Source organism: Rhea americana, unplaced genomic scaffold (assembly GCF_003343005.1).
Source record: "Rhea americana isolate MKP2758 unplaced genomic scaffold, rheAme1 scaffold_77, whole genome shotgun sequence".
NCBI lineage: Eukaryota > Metazoa > Chordata > Aves > Rheiformes > Rheidae > Rhea > Rhea americana.
In genome coordinates this window covers 2,920,453-2,940,414 of record NW_028186945.1, presented here as the reverse complement: position 1 = coordinate 2,940,414, position 19,962 = coordinate 2,920,453, and the positions used below count along the sequence as shown (strand labels likewise).

At 38.4% G+C, this 19,962-nt stretch overlaps 1 protein-coding gene across 2 annotated transcripts in view; it reads right to left on the bottom strand.

Moving 5' to 3' along the window:
* The window catches only part of MAST4 (microtubule associated serine/threonine kinase family member 4), a 216,875-nt gene that overhangs the window by 55,554 nt on the left and 141,359 nt on the right, over window positions 1-19,962 (bottom strand). For both annotated transcript variants that reach the window (XM_085322407.1, XM_085322408.1), the window contains 3 exons: window positions 15,848-15,936; window positions 5,296-5,365; window positions 1,188-1,266 (listed from right to left, as the gene is read on the bottom strand). In XM_085322407.1, coding sequence (XP_085178533.1) covers window positions 1,188-1,266; window positions 5,296-5,365; window positions 15,848-15,936 — 238 coding nt within the window. The remainder of the gene's footprint in view (window positions 1-1,187; window positions 1,267-5,295; window positions 5,366-15,847; window positions 15,937-19,962) is intronic.

Here is a 19,962-nt window from a genome sequence, read left to right as displayed (position 1 = left end):
AATAGGAGGACTCAACAAGCAACCTAGTACAGAGGTTAAGACTTTGAGTCCATATATGACAGCGCTATGCTTTTCCATAAGAAGTATGGAAACAACATAAAACTATTCTATGGTCTAACATGTACACAACAGATGGTAAACCTAAGTGGGATCCAAGAAATAAATGAAAATTCTAGTAAATGAACTAGAATTACCATTTTAAAAYTGCAGGCAGTCAAGGAAAATGCCTATGCCTATAGCTTGGGAATTAAAATTGTGCTTTGATATGTTTCTGACACATAGCTTTTCATTTCTTTTCTAGTACAAATCTGTTTCTTATAATGACAATGTGGTTGCTATAGCAATTACTTATTATCTGACATAATACTCTTTATGTCAATATATTTCAAGGAAAGAGCACAGCACATTTGATCTAGTTCCAATGAGAGATGTCTACACATGCTCTACAGAAACCAGTTGGGGAATTACTGCGAAATCAGGCAATTTGCTTGGCAAAAGAAATATCTACACAAGAAGGAAAGCAGAGGTCAAAAATCAATGTTGCCAAGGAACAGTTCTTAAGATACACAAAATCTCCCAATTTGTTTTGGGGTCAGCAAGACAAAGAAATGGTTAAATTTGMCAGAAACCTTTGCGGACAAAAATAAGACAGAGTTTATCATAATATAAAATGGTCAAGCTTTTATCAGTGTACATGATTGGAACTTACCATCTTCACAAGAATAACAGAACACACTCAAGGGAAGAAAAGGTTTGCTTAAATTTGTATGTAAAATAAGCATTTTAAAAAAATAAACCATATAAAAGATCTCCAATAATATCACGTACAATGCATAAAACAGTATTTTTGCCAAAGATGAAAGCCTATAGGTAMAAAACAAGGTTAAAAAGACAAAACTAATAACTTTTGAGGACTCGTAGTTGGACGTACAATGACAAAGCCCCCTGCTGTAGGAGATGCAGTCAGTATCAAAATGCCCTTCCAGAAAGAAAGGTCTCTAAGCAAAGCATTCGTTGCCTTAAGTTTTTCTCTCCTTCTAGAACGTAAGAGTTACGTTTTCCAAGTTGATTCCAAGTCTATCAACAGTAACCAAACTTGCATTATCTTCTCCTGCAAGAAGTAAGCTACATTTGAGAAGATATAGCTTACAACAGAAATTTATTTGCACAGTAAAGTAGGTACTTACAGAAACAGTTGAGCTGGGTGTATTTGTACCATAGCCAGAAGAAGGGAGGGAAGCCAATGACCAGCGGCGACCATCGGTCCTGTTGTGAAACTGAAGTTAGCAACTACACACTGCAGTATCCTTACACAGAAACATCTGTGAAAGCGTTACTGTGTAAAACTACATTCCAAAAGCATGATACAAATGGAGTTTTTAATAGATAGTAAACTTTCACAGGGGACCACAATAAACAAACATTAAGCAAGCATGACTTAGGCTTTGGGATTTTTAGGGCGCATTTTGTTTTTCTAGTTAAAGTCTATGAGATGAAACAACTAGAAAAAAATTAACAGGAACTTCTCTCTCACGAATATACATTAAAAAAAGGACACAGGGAGTCTTCGTAACTCTCTGGTCCATTGGATGCAAATTAATGAGAAGTAAATTAAAAACTTGAGAAGAAACACAATCCACAATGCTCTAAACCACAGAATAACCACCACAGTTTGCTTTAAGTATGAGGGTAATTCTCTACAGTGTGACATCAGTATAGGATACYAGCAAACTAGCAAGCTAGTATCGCGTAACTGGAATGGTTAGGTTACAGCTTTTACTAGTTAAAAGATGTATGTAGATAAGGAAAAACTACTTTTCTGCTAAAATCATGCCTTCTCAGGATTAAAAAAAAAAACATAGCCAAACACAATTTCTACTTTTTTTTTTTTTTTTTTTTTAACTTCGAATTATCTACACACAGAGAACATGGAACTTGAATATTCAAAGCGACAAATCAGAAAGCAACTATAGGTTGGTGTTTGGATTTTTGAGGAGGTAACATTTACCCATCATTTTGGTGCCCATGATTGAAGTACAATTGTATCAAATATGTTAAAGCAAAAAAAGCAAAGTAATACATTTATAAATAACAAAATARGATTTGTTTTTAGTAATATACAATATGATAGTGGGGGAGAAGAGATAGGAGAATTCAAGCTTTGTTTTATAGCCAGTATAAAAATCAAATCTCAGGTTTGATCTTGCTCAAGAAATATAATTCCATTAAGGAGAATTAAAATAGTGCCAAATCAGGAACCTAAACTTTTTGATTCAACTCCCCTACCCCTTCAAGATAATAAAAATTTTTAAAAAAAAAAAAAAAAGCCTGTGTCTATTTTAAAGCCTTACTTCCCACTCCCATTTATTCATGTTACAACTCAAATCTCTGGGATTTTGGAGAAATAAAGCTTTAGAGAATAGATCAAGAACTATATCTGAATTTTTTCAATGACATAATACAGTACATAACTAATGCTGTTGCACATTAAAAAGGCCACTGTAAATAAAATAAAAACAACATGTGGTAGAGGGATTGCTGACCGTACCAAAGACTGAACCCTACAAGAAACTCTCTTTTTTTTTTTTAATTCATTAATTCTCCTTCCTTGCTCTCCTTTCCCAGGTATGAATAAGCATCCTCCTGATGAATGCACAATTTCAAAAAGAGTTTTCTCTCTCTTTTGGCTCAGCTGCACAAGCTAGATTTGTTCACAGTTMATAGAAAAAACAACCTGGAATGTATTTAAACACGGCTGAGACCTGTATATTCTGCAGCTGTGAGACAAAATATACTTCCTTACTAAATGACATAGATTGAACAGGGCTCCTGCATCAACACAGCAATTCCCAATCCGAAGGGCCATGGGAGATGGGAATGGGATATCACAGAAAGTATCTGGGAAGCACAGGATGGAAAATAGCACCTCCATAGGACTGTATAAAGGGACAGCAAGYGCCTGAGCATTTTCCTCCAGACTGCCCTACCCTGCTTCCCTCTGCAYCACAGCACAGTCCTCTCTGTTTGCCAGCAGCTTTGCAAAGCAGGATTTGTTGGCAGCCCGCAGGCTGCTAAATGCTGGGCTCCTACATATTGGCAGGAGATGCTACTACTGGAAGCGCCGTTATCTCCCCGCACGGTTGCGGCAGAGCCGGGCTGGCCGAGCCGRCCCTCACGCCACGCTGCGGCGGGAGCACCTGGGGAACGGCGGCCAGCCCCGCGGCACGGGGCCGGCGCCTCCGGATGCAGCGCTCCAGCTCCCTTCTGCCACGGCCTGCCTYGCGCCGCACGGGAGGTGGAACAGCTATCCAGAAGCAGTCCTTTCCCGCGGGATGCCTCCAAACCACTGCCCTTCTCTGTCCCTCCCTTCCTCACACTTCCCTAGGGCTTGGGGGGGGGGGGTGTTTGTTTTAATGTACCCACCAACTGGGATGGGTGGATCCAAGAGGACTATCCATACACCTTTTACCACCTCACCTCTGCTCCTTTAACACACCATATCACATACGCATACACACACAGTCCCTGCCTTTGTACCTTCATTAAGTATTACAAAACATAAAAGGAATAAATTTGTAAGTTTGAGAACAGTTGCAATAAATACATAGGCCTTTTTACTACTACTGTGTGTCCCATTACAGGTTATAAGATAACCATGACACACATACCAAAATGGTAAGTAAATTTTATACACATGCTGTTTTAAACTTAGTGCTATCAAACATTTTTGCTGTAAACAAAAAGCAAAAAGTTTAAGAAATTTCTTGCATCACACAGAAGTGGTGAAATAGTTTAAAATCACAGAATCTTCTCGTGCTAGCATTCCTTTAAAAGAAATATATTATTTAAAACTTTTCATTTTGAACTCAACATTTGCAATGCCATTACAAAACTCTAAAAACAGTCAGAGTCAAAATGAAACCCTAATAGGGGAATTCATTTTTCCCTCTTGAATTTTAACATTCACAGAAGCACAATTATTTCAACTTTCTGTTGATTACACAGGAAAACTACTTCCTGTCTGCTGTATTTCTAAATAACGTTCACAATCTTGCATGCTTATTTTTTCCCATTACAAGCTATTTCAGGGCTTAATGAATCTTTCCAAAAATATGTTCATAAAGAAATATAATCAAAAAAGATGTACCTTTGCTTTTGGATAGGTACTATCAAAGTGGAGTAGAATCGTAAGAAATACTCTCTTTTATAAATTACAGATTTAAACAAAGTGATATCATACGCTCTCAGAAAGACTGAGATATGACCTACTATCGTAGATGAGTTTCATTTAGGTACGAATAAAAGCAGTACATGAGTAAAGCTTTCTCCCCTTTGCAGCTTTTAAAAAGTGTAAAGCCATCTCCTTGCACCTACTTGTTAAAGTTTGTGTGTACAACTTAATAAACTTAATAACTTGAAACAGAGGAAATAAAGCATTACTAGCGAGTGCTGTCCAAYTGAGAACGCGACAGCTACATACCTGGCACTGTTCAACAGGCAAGGAACACTCGCAGCATTCCAATTTCAGTTTTTGCATATAGACTCTTGAGTCAACACGTAACATCTACCTACTCTCCCACAGTTAATGAATACACTATTGAAGGTAGGCTGACAAGGCGTTAAGTGATATGGAACCACGCTGGCACACCTAGGCAGTCTCTCATGACATGCTATGAACCTGGGTTATGGTTCATTTAATAATTTACTTCATGTATCACTTCAGATTCACTATTTTCAAAAAATTTATGAACATTAATTAATTCTCACAATACTCCTGCAACAGAGATGACTGTCTCAGTTGAAGAGACAGTGAAGCAGGTCAAGGTCAGATGTTACATTTGTGGTGACAACAGAGCTGCAGCCAGGAAAATCAGGACAGAACGCAGGAATTCCTGCTCCATCTGTTCTGCTGTGGGGCTCTGATAGGCTCTGCACCTTGCAAACTCTTGGRTGGGGGCACTGGATGTAGGTTACAAAGTCTCCAAATTTCAATGGATGTGGAGATAATGACTCTTATTTTATATAGTCTGAGTCAAATCCATTGCGATTAAAAGTCCATCAACAAAAAAACTCTTTTTTTAATTTAGAAAGGTATGATTGCATTGTACCAACTATCTAGTACAATTTTGTAGCAAACGAGGGTTAAGAGAGTTTACGTAACAGAGCTAGAGCTAGTTGTTCGCAGTGATTAACCTGACAGATATAGCTACGTTTTGGCAGCCACCACTTAATATCCAGGTCCAACAAAATTTCTCTATGCAAAATACAGGCTACTTACTACAAATAAATTCTTACCTTCGTGCAAAAGAAAAGTGGGCTGAGGCACTAGGAGAGAAGTTTCTAGGGCTATCTTGAGGACTGTTTCCTGTTTTAGGAGGGAAGAAGATGACACAAATAAATATATATAGTTAGAAAAAAAAAGAAAATACAATTCAGACATGCTCATCCTAGCATTTCCAGGCAGCCTAGAAACCAATTTCTGAATCTCTTCTTAAGGTCTCGGAGAAACTAAAACTCTGAAGTAGAAATCATATTTCAAACTATTTTGCATTTATACTTGACTTTTAGTGACAGATTCTACAATTTATTTTATAATTGTTTATGATTGTAATTAAAGTTTAAAAAACAGTATTTTAGCTTGAAAGAAATATTTTGAATGTTGGAAACAGAGCGGATTTTTTTAATCACACAAATATTTGACAGTTAGAAAATCCAGAACATGATTAGCATGATTTAACCCCTACACAAAAAGTCTATAACATTTTGTACAGCAGTTATATTTAACTTTTTCATTATTATTATTAGCTCTGAACTCCTAATAAGCAGGCAAAACACACACAATGAAAATTTTTGCTGCTCTTTGTTAGACCAAGGCACAGAAAGGTGGCCCTGCTCTGAAGCAGTAAAGCAGTGACCGCACATTTTGAACATGGGCCTGTCACTTCTTCGTATCGCAGCATGAGACCTTGTGCTGGTCAGTGGGAGAGGGGGAAGCAGGCAGCGGGGGAGAGGTTCTCCTGCCACCCTCACTGCTCAGCAGGTGTAATTAGAGGAAATACAGTATCTAGGGAACAAAAAAAAAAGGCAACACCTGTAGAAAAACTAAAAGCTAAAAAATTTATTGCAAAGTAGTGTAGGCTATTGCACATATTTAAAAATCAATCTTTTCTTAAATAAGGAACAGACTAAAGAAAAAAAGGAATGTACTTATTGTAAGGGGCTTTAGGCTGACATTAATAAAACTGCCACTGCAATTAAGCAACAGATAGAAACGCTTCTATGTATATATTTAGAACCAACATCTAATTTTTGAGGAGAAAATTACTACCTATTGGTGAAAAGAAAAGCTTGGTCCAATTAAGTAATTACTTGAAGACCTCATATGGCCTTGATTTCTACTCAAATTTTTAAATTAACATTGCACATATCACATTGATGTCCTTAACAGATCCCATTAACTTTACAAGAGAAAGTATGATCATGAAGCTACAGTAAACATAGAAGAAATCTTTTTTGTTTTCTTTTGATCAAAAGTAGATATAAAAAATACTTTGTTTTTTCTGAATTGTGCTGAAAACATGTTTTGCATCTGTTCATTCCAAGATCCCAGAGACAAGGATTCCACTTGAGCTGGTCAATACCCTTGAATCGTTTTTGTCCATTTATCTATCACTGTTGAATTACATTCTTTCAGCTAACCTTCCTCTCCCCCAAATCCACYCCAAGAACCCACTTCTTCATCCCTCTTTAGGCACTTCTGAGGAGCAAGACATTTGCAAGGCAGCAAGGATTTTTGTTCTCTGAGGGAACTGTGGGGGAAGGGGGTATGCAGGGTAGAGAGRGGATCCAAAACTGTATATGTAGCACACACTTCAATCTTTATTCGGGGACCAATATGATTTATCCTTGTCCTATACAATCTGCAAACACCAAATTACCAAGAGCAATAGTTTGTTTAATTTAACAGAAACCGTATTTCTTTTGCTTCTACCAGACCCTTTATTTAATAAAGATAAGCTAAAAAATGGTAATACTGTGTAGATAAAACATGGTCACAAACTCTAGCTACTGTACTAGAAAGAATGAGTTGTAATCGGGACTATGTCATGGATTTAGATAAGAAGGCAAAAAAGGTCAAAAGTCTACCTTAAATTCTGGCAGAGAAGCAGAGAATTAAAGAAAAATTATATGGACATAAACACCTTTTGACAGAAAGTAATTTGACAAATCAGATGTTGGGGTTTGTCTATGAATTCTTTTCTACTGACAGGTATTTAAAAGTTATGTATGGATATAACTATTTAACATACATCAACAGCATGCCTAACTCTTCATTAGTTACTTATTCAGAACATATGCTTAATCTTTACATTGAAACAAAAACATGGCGAAAGAATACAGTAATTTTATAACTATTATGGTGGATTCAATGAGATGCAATGCTGCAAACTACTTCACTATGAGCAGCAAAGATCACCTCATTACAGACAAAACATGAAGCAGCAAACTCCTATTCAAGAGGAGCATCAGATCCTGTTAAAGGGAAAAATCAGTTTGCAAGTACTGTTTTTAGTAGAAAATAAGCTTTTAAAGCGAAAGAAAATTGGGAAAGCTGTATAAATAACTGATTTTTAAATCCTGTTTATCTACATGTCTGAGCAACAACTCAGACGAGCGCGGAAACAAGACAATGAAAAATTCAAACTCCAAATGACTGGAGAAGCAACTACTGCTATTACAAGTTTAAGGTGTGGTATTCCAGAAAAGCAAGATAGGTTAGAAGCAGAGTCCTATACCTGACCTTCATCCATCACAGCGTTCATCCACCCATCTGCAAGTCAATACCTGAGAGACTTTCAAATGCAAACCAGTGCCAGTTAATTCTTTGTCCATATGTGCAGTGCTTGCTTATTACTCAAACCCTGCTGTTCTTAGGGATCTTCTGCCTGATGTGTGTTTTAGTCCTTGGATATCTCTATGCTGTGGAGATTACTGCTGATGTTTCTGACCTTACAAAGTAAATCTGACTGGTGGTAAGGCATTAGGTACATAATTAACTCCATCATCCTCCAGGAAAAGTAACATAGTGAACAGGCAATCAACATACCAGAATAATACTTTACCTAATAACAGTACAAGGGGTGCCTCATTTTGCAAGCAGCTATTGTTGAACTATACCCAGATTAACTAAATTGTGAGACTGTTTTGTAATTAGCTTTTGTTTTGTAATTAGCTTCAAGAAGTCTTACATCTTTGCCACAGAGGGAAAATGCATTAAACCTTTTAAAAACGCATGTTACYTTCACTGTATACTATTAATGCATTTTAATAGCTGTCTACTTACAAAATAAAAGCGTTTCTGATGCGAAGACTTTTTGATAGTACAAAGGGAGTAATAAATTCATGGTAATTGCTATCCTAAACTCCTGATGGATCAAAGTCAGTTCCAGTTTGAAGTGTTGGTGTCATTATTGGTTGGTCTTTTCGAATGAATCACAGTATATCAATACCACAGCAATACAATATATGCACAGGATATACATTCTTCTGTCGGTTTATCTAGTGGAGAACCCRTGCTGTGAAGTGAACAACAGTCAAGGTCTGACTTTCATACTGTAACATACTGGGCAAGTTAGCAGAATGCACAGCTGGGCAGCAGCATCATTTCAAACACTTCTGCAGGTGTTTTCCACTGAGATTTGCTCAGAGGTGAGGAGCTCAAGCTATTTCTAAGGCTGGATTAATTATGCTTCACACCAGCAAGTGACTTAGCCAGTTAGAGCAGGGAGCATTTGCAAGCTCTTTAAATCTGTTTGCCAGGCTTTCTCTACCCAGACTTTTTGCTAAATGGCTTTGTTATGGTTAGCAGCTGGCTTGCTTCAAAGAGGATCTCTTACTCCCATCTTGGATGTCACTGAAATCTTCTGGAAAGCTCAGTAGTGCTTACTTCTAGGAAACATTAATATTAGATAGACTTGAAGGGGTAGGAGACCTTCGACAAAAGTCTGTGTCCACGTTTATGTTTTTCACAGTTCTCTGAATAGGAATTAATATTCCAACCTACGTCCAGAGGAATTCTGAAATTTCCCCTTATAAGACATAACACAATTACTAAAGTTCAACATACACAGCAGGGACAACAAAAAAAAGGACACCCCCCAAACTATACACTTAAAAACATAGGGAACAGGCAGATCAGGAACAGTGGCACCTTTGTGTGTTTTGACCACTACTCAAAAACATAAAATATGGGCCATGTTATATTTTAATATCATATTATTTAAAAGTCAGGTGAATCTGGATGTAGCTTATTACTTACATAGGGAATAATTTAGAGCAAAAAGAGTAACACCAGATCCTTTGAAATTGGTAGACTAGTTTCACTATCCAAAAGCAAGATTGAATAAAAAATCTGATTTCAGCAAAACAGTTTCTGTTATCCTACATGCAACAGCGGTCAGAAACGCTGAAATACCGTATTATTTTCTTTTCTTTAAACATCAGTTTTCTTTTTAAAACAGATTCAGAGCCCTACCTTCTTCAGCTTTTAACACTGTATTTCACCATGGGAAATGTACAATTTTTGACTATTTCTCTAGCATGAGCATGAAGAGAGCAGCTTTACTATAGAATAATTTTTAATGCTAACAGAAAAGCCTACCCTCAAAGTAAAAGTTGGCAACATGTTTAGAAAGAGGATTATGGATTGGAGGTAAGAGCTCTTTGGCCATGAAATTTTGCTTTAGTGTACACATATAGTGTAATCTCATTCATAAATTTACTGATTCCACGAGGTTGGAACAGGAACAGGTTGTTTGCCACTGCCATACTTACTGGAAGATCCTTCAGGAATCCTTACGTTCTCCTAGTTAGAATCTTTATTTTTTAAAAAAAAGTATATATGGCCAGCATGTGTTTGCCTTTCCACTCCCTGCAGAAAATATCTCTGGTCTCTGCAAAAAATACCTCTGGTTGATTTAGATGACAACACAAGCTTGTCAGTCTTCCTTTTGTCAGGCCAAACAAGCCTCAATCTTATATGAAAAGCTCTCACATTCTATACCATCAGCCTTTCTCTTTATGGGATCCCACCTGGGCATGTATAGCCAAAATAGTATGTGGTATCCCAGATGAAAACGGGGACACTATTCGGTGGTATGAGATCTTCCCAGACTCGATTAGAAATGGCTTCCCTGATGGGAAGAGGGCTTGATTTTCATGGCTATACAATATTAGTCTGTGCAAACATCATTTTATCCAAAAAYGCACTCAGATCCTTCCCTAAATTCTTTCTAATGGTTGAGTTCAGAGCTGACAGTAGATATCTTTGTTACTGGCCCCTAGTACAAAATTTTGCATGTTGCTATGTAATTTCATATTTTTTTAATCCAATCTATACTTTTAATCAAGATCAGTCAGTCATCTCGATCCAATTTTCCGATGCTGCTCCATACTGGATGCCTTCCAATTTGGATCAGCTATAGTATTTTTATGTCAATGTCACTTACAAAAGCACTGAACAGGTTTGGACACAAAAGCAAAACCTGAGGACCCTACTGATAACATCCATTCCCACTTCATATTTTTCTTTTAATCACCAACTTCTGTCCTCTTTCCTTTAACCAATATATTACTTATCTTGCATTTATTGTCCTAGTACCTGTCTTAGTGGCACCATATGGTACACGTGAAAGATTTTACTAAGATACAGACAAATTAGATTTACAGTATTTTTCCTAACAGCTAGATCTTGTTCCTACAGCAGCTACAACTAAGCAGCACCACCTGTGACTGTTAATTATTAAGGTTACTATCACCCACAGGAATAAGCTCCAGTGACTGCAGAGGTGGGGACACCTGAACACCCCGACTTGCTGAGATGATAATCATCCATTTTGCAGGCTGAGCAGTGCACAAGACCTGCCGACACAGCTGCAGGCGTTCAGCTGGACGAGTCCATTATTGGCCATGGCACCAGATGCTGTCCAAGCTCATGCTGCAGCCCTTCACCTCCCACAACTCTGAATGTATCCACAGTTCCTGCAAAAACTTTCAGTAGGTTAAACAGCTGATAGTCCACGTATTGAAGGCCAAGGACGTTGAAACTAACTCAAGACAGTTATTAATAACAATAAAGGTCTGAAACCAAAGAAATGATACTTGTTCTCTGTCTTCATACAAAGGAGAAACGTTTTAAAAGCCGAGATTATTCTTGAAGTTTTTAATGACCTTTACAGATGTGCATAAGGCATAGTGGGAGACACTGGCTGCAAACTAAAAGATGGCCTTCCAACAACATGCATTATCTCTGAAGCTAGTTTCAAGTCCTGCACAGATGAAAAGCGTATTATTAAATTTATTGTATTAGTATTTAATGTATGTGACATATATTTGCTGCATACATTATCTTCTGCCTTTCTCCTTTTTAACACTCAGAGTCAGGCCTCTTAAACCTCTCTGATATCTCAAGCTTTGGACTACTTCCTGATCTGATAACTTTTTATAATAGCCCATGACAAGCCTTCACTGTCTCCTGTTGCTTACAAATGAACCCGTCTCTCCTTTCACTGCTGCTACTTGTGCATTGTTTGAATCCTGCACAATGTATTTGCTTTGTCAATACGGTGCTCTCTTTTTTTCCCCATCCTATCACATAAATGTGAGTATGGCTGAGACAATAAGGCTATCAATTAAAAAAAACTTCTTTATATTTATCTTAAAAATTCAATGTTTGTCTAATTCATCTAGCATCTGTAAAATTAAAACAATTTCCTCCATGGGAGCAATCTTGCACTATGTTCAGAGCAAATAAACTGGGGAGAGGGGATCCCAGCAGGTATGCACACAAACTGCAATCAGACCAAAAGAACTCAACACAAAGGAACTCTTTAGCACCAGCAAGTATTTCTTGGTAGCTGCTGAAAAGAAGAAACAACTCGTTAGTAATTAAGTTCACAGATCTCTACATGTCTTCTTCATATGGGGTAATTAGGACCATCCTATGTTTAGGCCATTTGTTCTCCTCAAACATTCTCCCTCTATTTAAACTAGAGGTCACACTGTGTCTTCAAGTCTATCCCAGCCTGTGAGAAAAACAGGACTACAAGGAAGAACAGGTGTCAAATGTACACCTGGAATGTGCAACTTGAAGAATTCTGATTACAGTCAAGCAAGCTCTTCTTCTACAGTTAAGCAATACTGCTCGCATCTAATCCCAGTTTTGAGCAACTTGAGTGACAACCCACATCGTTATGATTACTCAGGAGCAAGCTGATTAGTTCCTCAGCAGGTCTGAAGAAATGGCACATTATTTCTGAAGGTCAGACCTCTAAATGATTATTCTGTAGATATCAAAGATGAAAACACTTTGAGTAAAGCCACAGAGATTGGCATGAGTGCTGATGCAGCGTGCTCTAACAGAATTCCACCTTGTTAGATTCATAACATGTCTTCACACACCTTGCTTCCGTTGACACAGAGGATGTGTGTAGCATTTCCTTTGGTTTTAGAAATGTGAGGTCTTGGGGGTGGGGGAGGAGGGAAAAAAAAGCAGGTAGCTTAAACCTGTGGTCCACATGAAACTCAGCTCAGGGATGGGACGTAGGCAAAGATGTTTCAAGTGCCTGGATCTTGCCTTTTCTCCCAATGACAGCAATGCATTAATGTAAAAGGGAACAGACTGCCAACAGACCAAAGGGTGCCCTCACAAGGGATGAAAATACGGAATTCAGATAGCTCTGAGGCACTAAATTCTCAGTCAATGGAAACAATTTTGTTAGACTATGCAAGAAAGGCACAGGAGAACTCTGAAGAGTTCTCAAGACAACGAATGGTAGAATTGATACCAGGTGGATTCTGGGGAGTCTGACAAACTACCTTGATTTCATTTAATTAAAATCATCTAAAATAAAGGGACAAGGACCTCCAGTAGAGCCCAAGACAGGACAAACATCGAGGCACCAGCTAGCAAGATTTCTGGCACAAAACTAAGCACCAACAACAAAGCAGAAAAATCTCTTTAGAGTAGGATCTTTCCAAAGTCCCCATACTCTACATAGTATCACTGGGACTGATTTTCCAAATAGGTAAGCTATTATCACACTTCAACCCAAGACAGCTTAACGAATAAACYCGTTTCCAGTGAATGTCAACACTGATCTTTTGCTGCATATTTAGCTTCCCCATCTTCCTCTAAGACTGGAAACTATTTTGTTTTTTCCCTTCTCCCTCTCTACTGTTTCCTCCTCTAACTACAACCACTAATAAGAAAGATGGGAAGACGTTAAAAGGGGAAACCCCTAGTTCCTCTGAAACTTGGGAGCATATAATCCATACTCTAGATAAAAGGACTTAAAAATGAGGGACTCTGTAAGGGTAAATTAGCTAATTCAACATGTGCCTCTGTTTACAGCGAAGAAGATTCTAGAGACTGACTGATGCAAGATGCAAAAAAATAGTGTTTTAATTTAGGAACTTTTCTAGACGAATCTTCTTATTCTCAGCTACTTTACAGAGGTAGTCCAAAACGACCTTAAAGTGATCCATCTGGACAGCAGACATACCAGGTTCTGTCAGCAGACTAAAGGAAGCCTTGAGGTTACCGACTTGGAGTTATCCCTCCCAGCCAAGCAATGCCAGAAGGAATAAATCCAGCAGGCTACATAGAATGTGCTGTCCCTTGCCACGTCTCTCTCTGCTGCACTTAGCTGCAAGGGAAAGCAGGAAGCAGAGCTAAGTGCCAGTGTAGGTAAGACTTAGTGATTCTGGCATCACAGCTAAAAATCTACACCCTCTCAAGACACGGGTTACCAGGGATTTACGTGCATTGAAAACTCTGCACTCAATTCCTAGATGTAGAAGATGAAAAGATGAGGAGAATTTGCACTAATGTGGCTTCTCTGTGCTTTTAACTAAAACATCCACATTTATTTGTTTTCATTAGGATCACATTCGCACTGCCCAAATTTTAGGAATTTATCTTGGCTAGCAAATCAACTCTAGATAGTATCTAATCAATCACTAGAGAAAGAAGAAACCTTTTCAAGGTTAATTGTGAGCTTGCTTTAACTTCAAAATGTGCCTTTGGGAGCCTATTCTAGGCACACTAGCCAGCTAAGTTAGGAGTCAACAGTCATGGGAATATTTACTGTAAACAACCCTATGTAGGGGGATACTAGTAACAGAGACGCATACATGCAAATCCTCAGCACCGGAGCTTCCAGCACTGCTGGAAGCATGTTTGGCATGCGTACCTTGGGAGAACATATCAGCATCAGAGAATCTAGTGTAACCTAGGTAACGGCAGAAGTTGCCAAGCTTCCACCAAGTTTTTGAACACACAGCACATACTGCTTGGTTCAAGGAAAAGAACAACTCCACTTGACCTGTCCTAACCCTGATACTAGCCTTTTTCCACCTTCTAAGCAGCTTGTCAACAGTTTTACGACATCAGCACTATTATTCCCCTTTTATGCTTTGAGGAACCAACTCAAAAAGATGAATCAACTTGCTGAAGGCACCCACGTCCCCGTCGAACAGGAATTCTTTGGCCTCTCCCAAGTTCACAACTGATATTCAGGTCCACAGGTCATGTGTTGCACACTCAAGACTTCTGAAGCCTGCTGTGGAGAGCTGATCTAAGCCATGAGTTTCCAAACTCTGATGCAGTCACTCAGAGCTGTGGACAGGCTAAATGGCACAGCAGGAGTTAATACTGTTCTCATCATGGCAGCACAGGACAACCAAAGTCTCTTGCTATGGCAATGACAGATGCCCTCTTCTAGAGTGGTGATTTATGGGGTGGGGAGAACCCCCTCCCCCACAACATGCCAACATTTTAGTTTTTTAGTTTTAAATAATCACCACCACTGGGCAGGGGGTGAGGGAGGGTTCTTAAAAATAAAAAAATAAAAGAACAAAAATAAAATATGCAGCCTTGAACTCTCCACTAATCTTCCTGACCTGTTCTGAGTTCCTGGCTCTGTGATAACTTGCTGCTCTAGGAGAATCACCATCCTTCTCTTACAATGTTGCTTCCACAAGAGAACTGCAGACACCTTGCTAAACTCACCAACCTCTTGAAAAATGCAGCTGAAATTCTGCACCTTTCTCTTCTACCATCTATCTGAAAGCAGTATCTGAGAGTACGAATGTATTCAGTGCCATTGCCTACACGTTTATTGATGTAGGTCTTCAATTCAGGTATGTAAATACAGCCAATGTCCAGAAAATAAGAGAAAAATCTTTGATGAATGATTTTCATTAGTATTGATATACTAAAAATGTTACTTTGCAAAAGGAACATAAACAACCATATCAATAAAATCTCTTATTTTGGAACATTCATTCAATGTCAAAATGCTTTACAAATGAAACAAAATGATCAAAAATTTGTCGTTGTGGAAATCAAAGCACAGAAGTTTTTAGCAACTTGCCTAATCTCAAACATCCTAGGGAGCAACAGCAYTAGGAACAGAATGCAATGCCCTCGTCACTGGCCCTGCTTCCTTTACCATGCCACCACTTTTCAAATTTTGCTGGGTGCAGAGAAAAAATTGAAATTGCGGTGGTGGGGAGGAACGAGGGACAGAATCTGTCAGAACGCAAGGGGAAAAAATAGCTGTGATCTGTTAGGTATTTCTAGACTGCTTCTCACTATAACCTAGAGTTTATGGATTTAAACTGACCAGGGATTTGAACTTTACACAGCAATGACATGCATATTCTTGCTATTACAAACAACAGAAACAAAAGCAACGTAGTAGAGAATTCAGCTATTTTCTTCTCCTCATATAGAGATTTAAAGCATTTAATAATACTGGCTGTAGGATAGATCAAGATGAATCACCTGCATGAGCTGAGAGAGGTGAATGAGGTCGAGGCAGAGCTGCAGACTGGCCATTGCCCATCAAACTCTTCCTGTTGCTTGTTCTACAACTGTGGGCAAAAAGATAAGGAAAAAGACAACATTAGCATTAGAAATACAGCACGTACTGCCTATGGACATTTTCACTTGCGGCTACTTTGCTCCTTCACTTCCTAGTCTCCTTTTAAATAACGGGGTTATTGTTTTAGGAGTGGTGTGCGTCCAAGAAACCTAGAATCATACTGGGTAATGCAAAGAGAGAAGTTTYCACAGAAAACACACCATAGATAATTTTCAGGTTTGCAAATTTACTGCTCTGTGCAAAGATTAGCATACTCCTGTAGAGTACAAAATGTTCTTCCTTGTCCACAGCCTGTTTCCCTGCTATACACTTTCTTCTTGTAATTTATAAAAATATACAAGCATAATCTGAAAAAGTCAGTTTAGAATTACCACTCAATGATTAAACCTATTTGTGTTACATGAACTGTGTCTCCAAATCACACACCATGAAAAGCAATGATTTATCAACCTGAGAATGATACAATAATTATAAATCTAATTATTGAGATAAATTTCACATCTGTGCCTTTGTCAATGGAACAGATGATGCTTAAGATGATGAATGTAGTTTTTTATTTATACATTTTTCACTGCAAAGCCACTAATTTCCCATATCACAAGATCATTAGGCAACATAAATAGTAAGTTAATACAAATATTAAGTTTGGGAGAGCCATTTTTCTTAAATATACTTTACCTTAACATTTTTAAGTATTTGTTGGCAGAAATGCTTTTCTTTCCTCTTTCAATTTCAAACAATATTCTCACAAACACAACCCCCATGATGTTGCAAAGACTCATGCACAAGTTAAATAGGATCTTGAAGTCAGAGACTATAATTGCACATAAGTTTCAGTGGACATGTAGATGTTTATAGGACTGCAATCAGAAATTGTCTGCAAAGCTTCAGAAAACCTCAAAACCACTAAAAGTGGAAAAATTCACAACAAAAAATTTTTCATTAATACAGTGTGCACCAATAGAAGCTAATTCATTTCATATTTGAGTGGTCTCTGAAGACCAACTTTATAACATAAGGTCCGTATATAATAGCCAGAAAGCAAGACTGATCTGTCTTGATACTGTACGAGATGAATAAAATGCAAGAGGATGGATGGGGTTTAACAGCAAAAAGATTAAATAAAACAGATTTTAAAGTACGCTGAGGTAYTACTGAAAACAAGGAATCAGGGAGGAGGAGAACAGCAAAAGTACCTTTGGGATATTAAAGCAATATACAAGATATTTGCAAATATAAAAGATACATTGCAAAAAGATCCAAGATCAGAGTCGGCTTGAAAAATCTTTTGCCAAGCAGTGAATGTACCATTCCCAACTGTTTACTGAGGTAACACAGGTTCGTCTGAATGAATTATACAACGATCTGCTGTATCGCTTATTATTATAATTTATAATAATAACTCATAAACAATGAGCTAACTCCTAAGTATAAATTCATCATTACAAATCTCTGTGACGAAAGAAAGCAAGACACAAGATATTCACATTTAAAGCACAGGGGAAGCAAAAGTCAAACAAAACTTAGAAATAAGAGGAGATTCATTGTAATTTGTAAGCTAAACTGGGAAAAATTTGTAAAGTGAAACATATATATATATATATAAATAAAATTTATGTTTTTAGGAATCTGCCTAGGGTTAAACTGAGCTTAGTATAAGTTTTTTTTTTTTTTTTATGTACTCAGCATTTAACCTACTTTTTAAATGACGATTCGAACAAATATTCCATATTTCATAAGACTGAAATTTCAAAATCATATTATTTCATCTCATGTCCAAATCTTGTGCAGCTGAGGAGTCACATTGAGCTGTTCTGTTATATTCTAGGAATGGTCCAAATTCTTCCTTTTGGCTTCATGTAGTGTCATATGTTCTCAGAAACTTTTCTCATCTCAGGCTATAACAAGTCTCAGTTTATTTGCTAAAACTTGACTAACTGTTCTGCAGTCCAAAATCGAATCCAACAGACATTCGTGGTATTCATTGGACTTCTGTAAAGGTCATGGCAGATTGCATCTACCCACACTGACTTGATGGCCTCCCTACAGCTTCTGCACTGCAGCTTGGTGTCACATGATCTCATTGAGCAGCATTAAGCAGTTTTGCATGGAAAAAACTAGGAATCTGAAGGATGAGTTCTCGTGTCTGGTCACAAGGACAGCCCACATTTAAGAATCTAAACCACAATCTGTTCCCAGTAAAAGAAATTTCAAAGACAGTGGATGATTCTCCTAACCAAACACACATTTCATTACTTTCATCAAATTCTAGACCCAGCAGACACTGCATTGGTTCTGTTACAAAGGTGATTCCAGACACATGACTCTCCATATTAACTACTCCTAGATTTAGAAACTGAGAGTTTTACCACTCTTGCCAGAATTTCCTATATAAATTATTGCCTTACATCCACTTTTGTATTAAAATTCAAACTCCATGTTCTTCAGATTAAGTGAGTGCAATACCTTTCACAGATCATTATCAAAGATTTCAAATTTAAATTTTGGGTTTTTTTGCACTTTTAAGAATTATTTCTTAGGACTAAAATGGCATCATCTTCGATATCAATGTCTAACACATGGTGGGGATAGGGTGCGGGGGGGCGGGGGGGGGGGAAGTACCGCAGGTTTTCCCAACTGTCATTTCAAAAAGATCTTTGCTATTTTCTCATATACGGCTGCAGCTGTATAAAAAATTTTGTCCTTTATCATACCTCAGTGAAATATTTTGAGAGATTAAAAGAACAAAAATACAAAATATCCTCTGTCTTATTAGTAAGGTAAGATGCTAATCAATGCACGAAAGGGCAAATTCATCCTACAGCTCTTGCTGTAACTTTGGGGTTTTTTATTCTATTTCAGGAAAATTCTGAAATGATGTTATCCATCCAGCACCATAGAAAACACAACTCTTTCCCCAGATTCATGCTGTTATAGAAAAGACTATGGTGAAAAAGTGAAAAAATCTTCAGGGAATCTTGACAGATGATCTAGGCTGCCAGAACAACGCAGCTGGGAAGCAGAGTCCCATGGTGGTGGACCCAAAGGGCTGCTAACTAAACTGTATTTAGTCTTGAAACACCCATCTTCAGAACACAAAGGCGTCTCAAACGCGAAACTTCTTCTGTGGACACAATCACTCATCCCGCCTCTCTGTAGACACCAAGCACCTTTTCCCTTTTTCTGTCTTCACAGAACAACTASTGTTCTCGCATCCAAACGCGACACGATAAACCACCAGACAGGAGGCAGCCCTGAAAGAAAGCCGCTCGGTCTGCAGCGAGGGTGGAGCAGCGCCGGAGCAACCTGCAGGGATTGTAACACCGGGAAAACATAAGGCTCAGTAAACCACAGAGATCTACACCCTCAAAATACAATTCTCTATGCCCTGGATTTCAGACCCTCATCAGGTTGCATGTCACAGASAGGAGACCAGCAAGCCAGGCAGCAGACAGGACACAGGGTTTAGAGCAGTGAAAAAAGGAAAAAGGAAAAAAAAATCCATTTTCCAAGAACAACAGACCGGGAGAGGCCTAAATAATGTATAACATTTCTCAGTCATATTCAACAAYGCTAACTAAACATAACAAAACTTTAACAGAATATAACCTTTAATTTTTTGCCCCTTGTCCTCTTTTATTTCTGAGGAAAACGCTCTCTGGACTTTGGTCTGTGGCCTATAACTTACAAAGCGGCAGTGTTGAACCCCTATCTGGAAGTATTGGCATAGTTTGCATTACACCGTATCAGCATGTTACCCAGACTACAGTCCTTATCTCAGACTCCAAATCACAATTTTCTGTTTGGTTTTCAAATCCTTCACAGCCCGCTTCTGCCTCGCCTCCCGTTCCCGCCGTCACCACAGCTGCTGCCGGCGCACTCTGCACCTCCCTGCCCCGACTTGCCAGGGCACCTCACCAGTGGGGAAGTCCTCGCTTGCCCCACTCCGGGACCAGCACCAACGCTCCAACCTCTCGCTCAGTCAGTCCTCCTGAAAGCCTAACAGATGAGCAGC